General features: G+C 44.7%; 1 protein-coding gene across 1 annotated transcript; it reads left to right on the forward strand.

Moving 5' to 3' along the window:
• The first annotated feature begins 3,574 nt into the window (after positions 1 to 3,574).
• LOC110293174 (cyclin-dependent kinase inhibitor 2A) lies at positions 3,575 to 11,009 on the forward strand. Its single transcript, XM_021160984.2, has 3 exons — positions 3,575 to 3,705; positions 8,682 to 9,022; positions 10,864 to 11,009. The coding sequence occupies exons 1-3, from the start codon at positions 3,580 to 3,582 to the stop codon at positions 10,901 to 10,903; spliced, it is 507 nt and encodes a 168-aa protein (XP_021016643.1). The 5' UTR covers positions 3,575 to 3,579; the 3' UTR covers positions 10,904 to 11,009.
• Positions 11,010 to 11,233: the final 224 nt, after the last annotated feature.

Genomic DNA, 11,233 nt, shown 5'->3' on the forward strand with positions numbered 1-11,233 from the left:
TTCTCTCAGAAGTGATTTATGAGGAGCTTAATAGAGAAATCTGATCTGCATTATCTCATTTAATTATCTTATTGTGCTTATGGTTTTAGATATTTTACTCTGCCTTGTGTATAAAGATGAAGGCTCAGGTAAATATCACAACCTGTAAAATGTCACTGGTTAATAATTTCTATATTACTGACTGTTTGCTTCTGGACTTCGGAGCAAACATACAAACCACTTTATTTTCTGGTATTTTGATGTGCAGTCACTCTCATTCTATAACCTAGGGTAGCCTGGGACTCCCAGACATCCTCAGCCTCCTAAGTGCTGGGATGAGCAGTATGTACCACCATGCTTAGGGTGTCTACACATTTTTTTTAGATTTATTTATTATATATAAGGACACTGTAGCTATCGTCATACGCACTGGAAGAAGACATCAGATTTCACTATGGGTGGTTGTGAGCCACCATGTGGTGGCTGGGATTTGAACTCAGGACCTTCAGAAGAGCAGTCAGTGCTCTTACCCGCTGAGCCATCTCACCAGCCCGTGTCTACACATTTTTAACACCCTTAAGTCACTCTTACTCAGCATGAGTCTCTATGTCCCAGTGAATATTTACTGATTCAGTGGAAAAATTCAAAACATGAGGCAACATAATAATTGCTGAAGTTCTTATGAGCTCCCAAGTCTCTGCATCTCACAAATTTAACCGGAAATCTCCCATAAATATAAATTATGTGTTTCTACTTTGATTTAAAAGCAGAAAAGGAGAGGCTCTGCGCTACCACAGTTTGAACAGGGTGAAGCAGCAGAACGCCCACTCTTGGTGTTCACACAGCCTGGGGTCGCATCCATTTCCTTTTATTTCCTAGCTGTTGTGGTTTTGGAGCACCAGGGATTTCTCTGATTCCATTTTATTTATTTATTTTTTATTTATTTTTTAGCTGTAAGCCCAAGGCGGCAGTTTGCGGTATTTATATAACGACATGTAGAAGTAGGTAGAGGATGTCAGACTCCCTGCAAACATCCAAGTAAGATCCATGTAACAACCAAGTCCCTAGCCGAATCTGACATAGATGCCCTATGAAAATTAGTGTAAAGTCACTGCTTTTATAGCTACATCTGCATGGATCCCTGTATGAAAGCATGTACTGCCTGGATAATAATATCTACATTTTTCTGTAGTAGGAAATCAGTGTAGTTTTTAAAACCAAAAAGCATTGTTATTAATCTATCTTTGATCTCAAACAATTTCAGTGACCTAGTATAGTGATTTCTACAGAAAGCACTGCAACTTACTCAAAACAGTTTTTAAATACTGTTTTAAAAGTGTGTATGTGGTATTAAAGTCATTTTCAAACCCCTCAAAATGTCTTGAATGTGAAATTTGAGTCATTTATGGTAACTTATAACTCCTTTGAAGAAGTTATTCAGAATTGGGGTTCCAGACACACAAATGCACAATACACCATTTTTTCCTTCCAGTTAGCAATAGAGGGCAACACTTATTTTTAAAGGAAAATCCACACCATAAGGGACTTTATAAAGGGGGTAGACATAAACCAGTATCAGGGATAAGCTCTCCGTTCCCCTGTTTAGCCTAATTTTCCCAGGGTCATCCTGGAATATGAATTTTCTCTTGAAATACACTCAAAGAAAAAGTGGCAGGCTACAGAGCAGAGGAAACATTGGACCCACCCAGAGTCACTTCCCTTAATCTAATGACTAGGTTTTTTTTTTTTTTTTCTGAAAGTTATTTTGTTAGAACACAGGAACTTTTGCGACCACAGTGATGCTTTTAGAGGGTTGAATCCTCAAAAAGATAATTAATCGCAACTAGTAGAAAGGAGATTACTTATTGATTCTTATAACTTCTGCAGAATACACAGTTATGAGCAAGGGCAAAGAGAAAATTGACTTTAATATTCTCTATCACTAACATGAGAGAACATGTATGTGTTCCAACATAATTTTTACTGATGGAAAACCCGCTATATACCTGGATTTTCACAGAATATTCATTACTCTCCAAAATGACCTTTTGTAGGTAAATTTTATTTTCCTTACAGACCTCAAGAAGTTTACATAATTTACTTAAACCTGAGGAGAGAGAACAAAGCCTCAGAAAATTTACATGGTTTATTTAAACTCAACTCAGCTTGCTTGGTAGCTGTCTCTAATCCCAGCAGCTAAAGAGACAGAAGCAGGGCCAACCTGGGGTATAATATAAGGTGAGACTCTCCTTTCTTTCTCTCTCTGTCTCTGTCTCTGTCTCTCTCTCACCTCTGTCCCTCTCTCTGTGTGTCCCTCCCTCCCTCTCCCTCCCCCCCCCCAACGCATTTGAATTCGTGGAGTTGGTAAATGAGGGGTCAGTTCTCTGTCTGTAGTTTTGTGTCCACAGGATATGGCTGACATTCTCACCACACACATAGCTGAGGCCATATAAAGAATATGGGGAGAGAAAATTATTCAAAATCTACAGAAAATAATGCCAGGCCTTTAATTCTGGCTCCCAGGAGGCAGAAAGGAGACAGAGTTCTGAGTTTATGCTGAGTTCCAAGAGTGGAAGAAAGGGCCGTTGCCTTTCCAGTGAGGACTGTCCTTTTTAATCTTCCCTTTTGTCTAGAACTGGTAACTGCCCGAAGCGTGTTCTTCTTCCTGCCTCACAAGATGGCAAATACGTTTTTAACGAACAATTTAAACCTGTGCAATTGGATGCGCAGTATTTCTTAACGGTTATGTGCAGCACATCAACTCATTTAAACTCACAACAGCCCCATAAATCAGAAATACTTTAGAAGCAGATTACCCTCCAGTGACTTCACCCCGTCACTCTTTTATATTCGTGTACAGAATCCTAGCACTGATACCTCAACATCAGAAATATTTCTGCAAATCCTTCGCAAAGATTCGGATTTCATACTGGGCGTGGTACCCTCCAAAATGACTTGTTTGAGCTAGGGTTGTTGGGATCTCAGCTTGGCGAAGTTGTAGCTCTTTCTTCTGAATAAAAGAGGACACAATTTTTTTGCTAAGAGGTTAAATACCTTAAGTTTCAATGTGCGAAGAAAATTACCCTCCTTCGTTTTTCTAATACCTGGGTGTTGCACTGCGGAGGAAGGAGAGATTTCGAGAAGGACTAGTTCACTTTCTCGGAAGACAGTGTGCACTTCTTTGCTGTGCGGGTTCAGAAGGAACCCAGCGCGGGTGGCCAGGCATTGGGGGAGGGGTGTTAGCGTGGGTAGCAGCTGGGGGCTGTCCGATCCTTTAGCGCTGCTCTCCTCCTGAACCTTGCATCTCTTCTGCAGTCCGGGCTCCATCCCTTTCCCCGATCCGGGGGAGTGGGGTGGGGTGGGGGGGGACAGCAGTGGTTTCAGGGGTGTTCAATTCACGCTATATTCAGGGCAAATAGCGCCACCTATAGCGGGCTGTGGAGCCAGGTCAGGAGCAGAGTGTGGTCCCCCCCCCCCCGCGCCCCCCCCCCCATCCTCAGAGGAAGGAAGGAGGGACCCACTGGTCACACGACTGGGCGATTGGGCGGGCACTGAATCTCAGCGAGGAAGGCGAACTCAAGGAGAGCCATCTGGAGCAGCATGGAGTCCGCTGCAGACAGACTGGCCAGGGCGGCGGCCCAGGGCCGCGTGCAAGACGTGCGGGCACTGCTGGAAGCCGGGGTTTCGCCCAACGCCCCGAACTCTTTCGGTCGTACCCCGATTCAGGTAGGCAAGGAGTGTCCCATCTGCAGTCGGGTAGCTTTTGTTCAGGAAGAGATAACATTCAGCTACCATTTGAAATGCATGCCCCAGATATTTTTTGTTTGTTTTTGTTGTTGCTGCTGCCCACCCGGAGCCACCCATTAAACTAACTTGTTATAGTGAAACCATTTTGGCATCGAGTTTTCAATGTCTTATTATTGAGAAGTCTTATTTCTCCCATCTACTGTCAGCTGATTATTTCTGGTCTTGCTTTTACCAGCTTACTAAGTTTCAACCTAAAAGGAGTCCTGGCCCTAGTAATGTCCGTCTGTAACTATCCTTTCTAACTCTAACAAAGAAAATTCCTGTGAAACAAATGTGCATTCCAGAGCCTGTGCATAATAAGGTGAAGAAAAGGAACACCGGTTTCAGCTTCACTAAAAAGACTGGAAGGTGCCTTCTGAAACTGCAACATAGACTATATTTTACACACTTTAAATCACAGAAATAAACGAGTTTGGGTCCTTGAGATCATTTGCAAGTCAAGCGTGGAAACATCTTTGATTCTAGACAGGTTGGGTGGTTGTACATGATAAATGTGAACCTTTTAAAATAATGTGTCTATAGTTTGCAGTTTAACATTTGGAGTGTTACCAGTGGCTGAGGAGTTTGCCTTTGGAGTCCTAAAATATGTAAGAGAGGACCTTATTTATTGAATACAGAAAAGTAAAGAAAGTTGGGTAGATAGTTTTAACAGCTATTTAGTAACGGGAAGGAGGAAGTTGGTTTGGTTTCAGAACCATAACCCACTTGATGTTCAAGACAGAAATGCTTAGAGAGGGGAGGGGAGGGGAGGGGAGGGGAGGGGAGGGGAGGGGAGGGGAGGGGAGGGGAGGGGAGGGGAGGGGAGGGGAGGGGAGGGGAGGGGAGGGGAGGGGAGGGGAGGGGAGAGGAGAGGAAAAATAAGCCAGGCTGGATTTTTTTTTGGGGGGGTTGTTTGTTTGTTTTTTAATCCCAGAATCAAGAGACAGAAGCAAACTAATCTTTTCAGTTCTAGGTCAGCAGGGATGACCTAGAGAAAACCCTGTATAGAAACACCTCCCCCCTAACAAAAGAAGAGTAGAAAGACAATAACAAAACAAAAAAACCCAAGGTACTTTCTTAAAGGATTTAGTATTCATTTTATTTTTGCTATTTCAACTCTTCCATACCATAAAAGATGTGAGCATTTTTTTTCCTATCACAGGGTTTCCCCTTCTACCTTTATTATTTTTTTATTCTCCCCGACTCCCTCCCCCACACTTCTACTTTCCCTCCCTCCCTCCCCACTTGTGATTGCTTTCTTCAGATGTGAGCAAATTTTAAAACCAATTTTATGAGCAAGATGGAGGTCTTCAACACACAGGTGGCACACACAGTATTGTTACTTTCTCTTTTCTGTAGTTCCTTTACAGTTTTGCTGAAACCTAAGTTAGTTTTACTTTCTTCAGAGAATGATTCAGCAATACTAGTGCAATTATGTTATCTTCATTCTTTTATATGTATGTATATATATGTATATATATATATATATATATATGAGAGAGAGAGAGAAATTCATGTTTAAAATCACACATAATTCTGAGTGCCTATGTCCACTGCCTTCCCTCTCTGCTCTGCTCCATCAGTACTGAATAAGAGATGTCTGAAGTTATAAAACAATCTGTGGCCAACAAAACCGAGCTGATGACACTCCAGCCCCTCTACCACACACACACACACACACACACACACACACACACACACAGGGAACACATGGGAGGGGGAGGGAGGGAGGGAAATCCAAAAGGATGATGGACTTTTCAGGAGTTGAGAGAGCACAGAACAGCAAAGTGATTAAATCTTCCTCTTGGAAGCCAGAAGTTCCTGAAGGTTTATCAAGGTCCACTCTTCAAGCTTGTTCTAGTGGCAAACGTCTTGGCTATCCATGTGGCTTGTTTTTTGTTTCTTTTGTTTGTTTGTTTGTTTGTTTGATAATGTGTGCACGACTGTTGTTGCTAATATGATTCTTGAGAAGACCCCTGAGGCTAAAACTTTCAACAGGAGAGGAGAAGGAGATGGCAGCTGAAGCGGTGGGTAAACAGAATCAGGGACCTGAGGAGAAGGAAGTGTGCCTGAGATTGTAGCACTAGGAGCAAGACTTGTGTGAGGCAAGTGGCCAGAGTGTGGTTGTTATTATACATACAGGAGACAAAGGTAGCAGGGCATCAATTACATTAGCATAACATTGTCCTGAACGTCCTGTAGTCTGAGTGCAGATTCCAAACCTATGGTCAAGTTTATTCCAGGATCAGCAAAAGTTTCTTTCTTCTTAGCCCTAGATAAAATTAGTTCAAAAACCGTGGGTTCTCTGTACAAAGTGGTGTTTGGGGTTTTCTTGTTTTCTCTAAGGCAAATTTTGCCTAGTTTATTGTCCAGTTAACTTTACAGAGCTTAAAATAAATTCTTTTATTGCACTGATTTATTTATTTAGTTGAGGGGGGCTGCGTGTGGAGGTCAGAGGACAATTTATGGGATGTGGTTCCCTCTTTTCACCATATGAATCTGGAAAATGGACAGTGTCAGACTTGACAGCAAAGCCTGCTTGTTCCCTGCAGAGCCACCTTGCATACCCTAAAGAGCCTTTAACAGTTACCATTGAAGGGAAACAACTTGGGGAAAGTTTCATGTGATAGCTACTACAATATGACTTTTATTCGTGTTTTGAAACTGCAAGCAGGTGACCTGACTTTAACTTTCCCATTGGTATTGGGAGTTTGACTTCCAGCCTCGAGTCAAGCTTTTCCAGTTGAGCAGCAGAACCTCCACTTACGTAGTTGGCTGCTTTGCTATTCTTTATTATTAGTGTATTACGTGTGTGTGTGTGTGTGTGTGTGTGTGTGTGTGTGTGTGTATAGGTGTTTTACCTGAATGTATATCTTCACCACCTGTATGCGTGATGTCCACCCAAGGCCAAAAGGTGTGAGATCCCCCAGAACCGGATTCCCTTACTCATAACAAAGTAGTTATGTGTTTTTGTAGTGATTATGGATTCCATTTCAAAATGCCTCTCTGGTAGATGGAGGGAGCTAAGATGGTTGAGCTCTTCCTTCCCATGCACAAAGCATGGTGTTGAGTCCACTCCAGTCCTCTATGGGAATGGCTTTGTTTATTATCATTGCTGCTGCTGCTGTTGTTTTTTGTTGTTTGCTGTTGTTGTTGTTGAGAGAGGGTTTTTCTGTGTAACCTTGGAATCACAGTTGCTTGGGAAGAGGATTGTGCCAGGAGAATTGACAGACCAAAGCTAGCCTTCACAGTTTAAACTTGAGACTTGTTTTGTGTTCTTTCTTTCTTTCTTTTTCTTTTTTCTTTTTTTCTTTTTTTCTTTTTATTTTTTGAGACAGGGTTTCTCTGTGTAGCCCTGGCTGTCCTGGAACTCACTCTGTAGACTTATTACTGTTCTAACAAATTATAAGTTTTCCTTTTATGTAAAATAGTTTTTGTCATATAACATATCCTGATTACAGTTTCCCTCCTAGTCCTTCCCCTCCTCCCCTCTTTTAGTTTGGAAGGGGGTGGGAGTCTCCTGCAGCTCAGGTTGGCTTCCAGGACAATCTGTAGCTGAAGGTGACTTTGAAATTCTAATCCTCCTGCCTCTACCCACTGGGTGTAGAGGATACAGGTATGCAGGGTTCTGCAGTGTTGGAGTTGGAACCCAGAGTTTCTTTCATATGCTAGGTCTTATAGGTGGCTTTACATGACAAACGAGTAATTTGGAAAGCAGGAACCTTAATTTAAAAATTGTAATCACCGTATTGGCCTGTAGGCAAATCCTTGGGAGGCACACTTTCTTGGTTTCTGATTGATATAGGAGGATCCGACTCAATGTGGGCAATGCGACCCTTAGATCGTTAGTTGGTTTGCCTGCATTAAAAAGCAAGCTGAGCAAGCCGGTGAGAGCGCCCCTCCATTGTCCGCTTCAGTCCTTTCCTGCAGGTTCCTGTACAGCTTGAGTTCCTGCCTTGCCTTCCTCAGGGATGACCTGTGTTATCCTTTCTTCCCAGGATACTTTTGGGTATGGCCTCTGTTACAGCAATAGAAAGCAAACTAAAACACCAGGCAAGCATTCCACCAACTGAATCAGTTACCACACATTTAATGACTAAAACAAACACACACAAAAGTATCATTGTGTAATTATAGGAGCCGGATGTCTAAAATGAGTCCGGAGGGCTGCATTCCTTTAGAAGGCTAAAAGCCAGAATGGGCTTTCTTTATTCTAGCTTAGTGTCTGTTGTTGGCCCAGGATGCCGACATCTCTCTGACCTCTGTGTCTCTGCTTATATCTTCTCTGTGGCAGGATATCTATGAAAACCTCAAGCATATTCTGATAGTCCAGAGTGGGTGGGGATTCAGGGAGCCGGGGTTTGCACACTTGGATAATGTACCTCAAGATCCGTAATATAATATAGTGCTTAATCTAGTGCTCTCTACTATGTCTTTCCTCTCTAGTTGCAGTTCAAAGGACGAATAATTTAAGATAGGGAGGGAACATTACTATTTTAGGGACACACTTTCTTATTTTATACTTAAAGAAATTGAAGGATAACATTCCAGGAAGACTAGGTTAACAACAACAACAACAAAATTGTGAGAATTCTGGTTGTATTTTTTTGCCAACCACTTTTTTAGTAATTACCACACAATCCCAGTTCGTCTCAAATAAGGCAAGTGCTGTGTGTCTATGCCCCCCGCGATGTTCTACAGGGGTTTGAGTGCCAGGAAATTTTAGGAAATACACTGTAAGCCTGTGTGTAAGAAGAATTCCGAGGCCGGACTAGGAGCCGTTAAGGGGTAGAACTTCCTGACTGTGGATGTCTGATCAGAGGAGTTAACAGTGGAGCTTCTTACAGAGGGCTTCTTTCTTGGGTCCTGCCCTCACTCTGGCCGTGATCCTTCTACTTTTTCTTCTGACTTTTCAGGTGATGATGATGGGCAACGTTCACGTAGCAGCTCTTCTGCTCAACTACGGTGCAGATTCGAACTGCGAGGACCCCACCACCCTCTCCCGCCCGGTGCACGACGCAGCGCGGGAAGGCTTCCTGGACACGCTGGTGGTGCTGCACGCGTCAGGGGCTTGGCTGGATGTGCGCGATGCCTGGGGTCGCCTGCCGCTCGACTTGGCCCAAGAGCGGGGACATCAAGACGTCGTGCGATATTTGCGTTCCGCTGGGTGGTCTTTGTGTCCCGCTGGGTGGTCTTTGTGTACCGCTGGGAACGTCGCCCAGACCGACGGGCATAGCTTCAGCTCAAGCACGCCCAGGTGAGCATAGTTGGTCCAAAAGCTTCTGAAACTCAGAAAAAGAAGACGCAACCCAAATGAGCCTGAGAACAGGGACACCCATAAGTTCCCATTTTACCCACCCGCTTACTCCTGGTCAAGGCCTAGGCTGGGTACCTCGAGGGTAGGAGGGTCCAGAGGTCTAGCATTCATTCAGTTCTGCACACGCCCGCCCGTAGAGCAGCAGCAGCTGCCGCGGTTTTGCAGCCTCTCAGTCCTGACTGGTGGACTGATTCCAGTTTCCGAACCAAGTTACTCTACACCCTGCCCTTCAGCTCTTGCGTAAGCAAATTTGTAAACCTTGGCCTTCGCAGGGGAAAGTTTTCTCGGCTCCTCCAGGGCGTTTTGAGGATATCTGAGATGGAGATCTTCCATGATCCCCTCCAGAGAAAAGAGACTCTGTCCTTTCCAGTCTTTTAAAGTTTACATTTTAGGACTGGGGATGTGGTTCAGCTGTTAAGAGTGCCCTGCTTTTCCAGAGGTAAAACTCATTCCCAGTACCCGCTTGAGGCAGCTTATATCAGCCTGGAATTTCAGCTCCTGGGGATTCGATGCCTGTGACCTCTGTGAGCACCGTGCAAGCGGTGTATACACCTAGTTCCTAAAATGTAAACGTCCCACTTCTTGGAGACATGATTAAAGCACGTATCAGTATAAGCCTCCTTTTCCTTTCAAAACCTTCAGCAACCAGGAAGCCTTTCTTTTCTTGGATCCCATCCCCCCTACACAGCCCATAAAATGTCAGGCTTAACGTTTTTCATCTGCACCGGGCAGTGGTGGTGCACGCCTTTAATCCTAGCACTTGGGAGGCAGAGGCAGGAGGATTTCTGAGTTTGAGGTCAGCCTGATCTACAGAGTGAGTTCCAGGACTGCCAGGGCTACACAGAGAAATCCTGTCGGGGGTGGGGGTGGGGGGCGGTTCATTTGCTAAGGAGAAAATATTTTAATTAAAATAGGATATATGAAGGATATACGGAAATAACACAAATGTTTAGTGTAAAACATGGTTTAGACGATTTTAGAATAGATCCTGTTTCTACTGGAACAAGTGAGCAACAGTCTCCTTCTGGCCTTTGGAAATCAGTGCTAAATTCTAAGCTGCAAACAAGAAGAGGGAGGCTCGGGGTGGGTCCTAATTTGATGGCCCCCATCCCTCCAAGTGCACAGGGCAGGTGTTCGAGAAAACCTGTTTTCAGTGAGTAGGTTTGCATAACGGAGCTGAGGAGGCAAGGTCAGGATAAAGAAGTGGTTAGAGAAGCTGCTAAGGAGAGCTGGAGTGAGGAACGCAGGGCACAGAGATCGTGGGAACAGTTGCAGAAGGGTGGGGAACTAGCGAGCGGAAAGCCAGTCTTATGGGAACCCTGAAGATCTTAAAAGAAGACTCCAGATCCCATTAATAGTTATAGAGGAGGGAAACGGAAAAGATCACTGCGGTGAGCCCTCAGCCTTCCAAATACTGGCCGGCCTTCTGCTCCGGGCCTGGAAGGCACCGATGGAGGGGGCAAGGAGACAACTCTCCACCGCCTCTGCGGGTCGGGTAAGGTAGATTTGCCCTTGGCTTTGAGTCCTGGTTCTTCCCCACCCCCCACCCCCACACACCCCTGCTGCCAAGAGCCAGGCCCACCGCCAAGCACAAGCGTGGTGGCTAGCGGGTATCAGAGACTGGAGATGCTCAGAAGGTCACCTAGAGAGCCTAGCAAAGGGGGTTGGAGGGAGAGGACTGCTGCACACGCCGGGAGCAGTGCAGAAGCGGACACGGCAGGCTGGCACCTAGGACAGCTTTATAAACGGCTGGACGATTTTTTTCTCTCTTTTCTTTGCAGGGCCCTGGGACTTCGCGGCCAATCCCAAGAGCAGAGCTAAATCCGGCCTCAGCCCGCCTTTTTCTTCTTAGCTTCACTTCTAGCGATGCTAGCGTGTCTAGCATGTAGCTTTAAAAATATATAATAATGCTTTTTGCAATCACGGGAGGGAGCAGAGGGAGGGAGGGGAAGGGAGGGAGGGAGGGGAGGGGGAGGGACCTGGACAGGAAAGGAATGGGATGAGAAACTGAGCGAAGGCGGCCGCGAAGGGAATAATGGCTGGATTGTTTAAAAAAATAAAATAAAGATACTTTTAAAAATGTCAACTGATTTTTAGCATAGAAATGCTTTCCACTGTCCCCAAACTCTCACTTAAGCTTCCATTTCTATA

This window comes from Mus caroli, unplaced genomic scaffold, assembly GCF_978045245.1.
Source record: "Mus caroli unplaced genomic scaffold, Mus_caroli_1 scaffold_6, whole genome shotgun sequence".
NCBI lineage: Eukaryota > Metazoa > Chordata > Mammalia > Rodentia > Muridae > Mus > Mus caroli.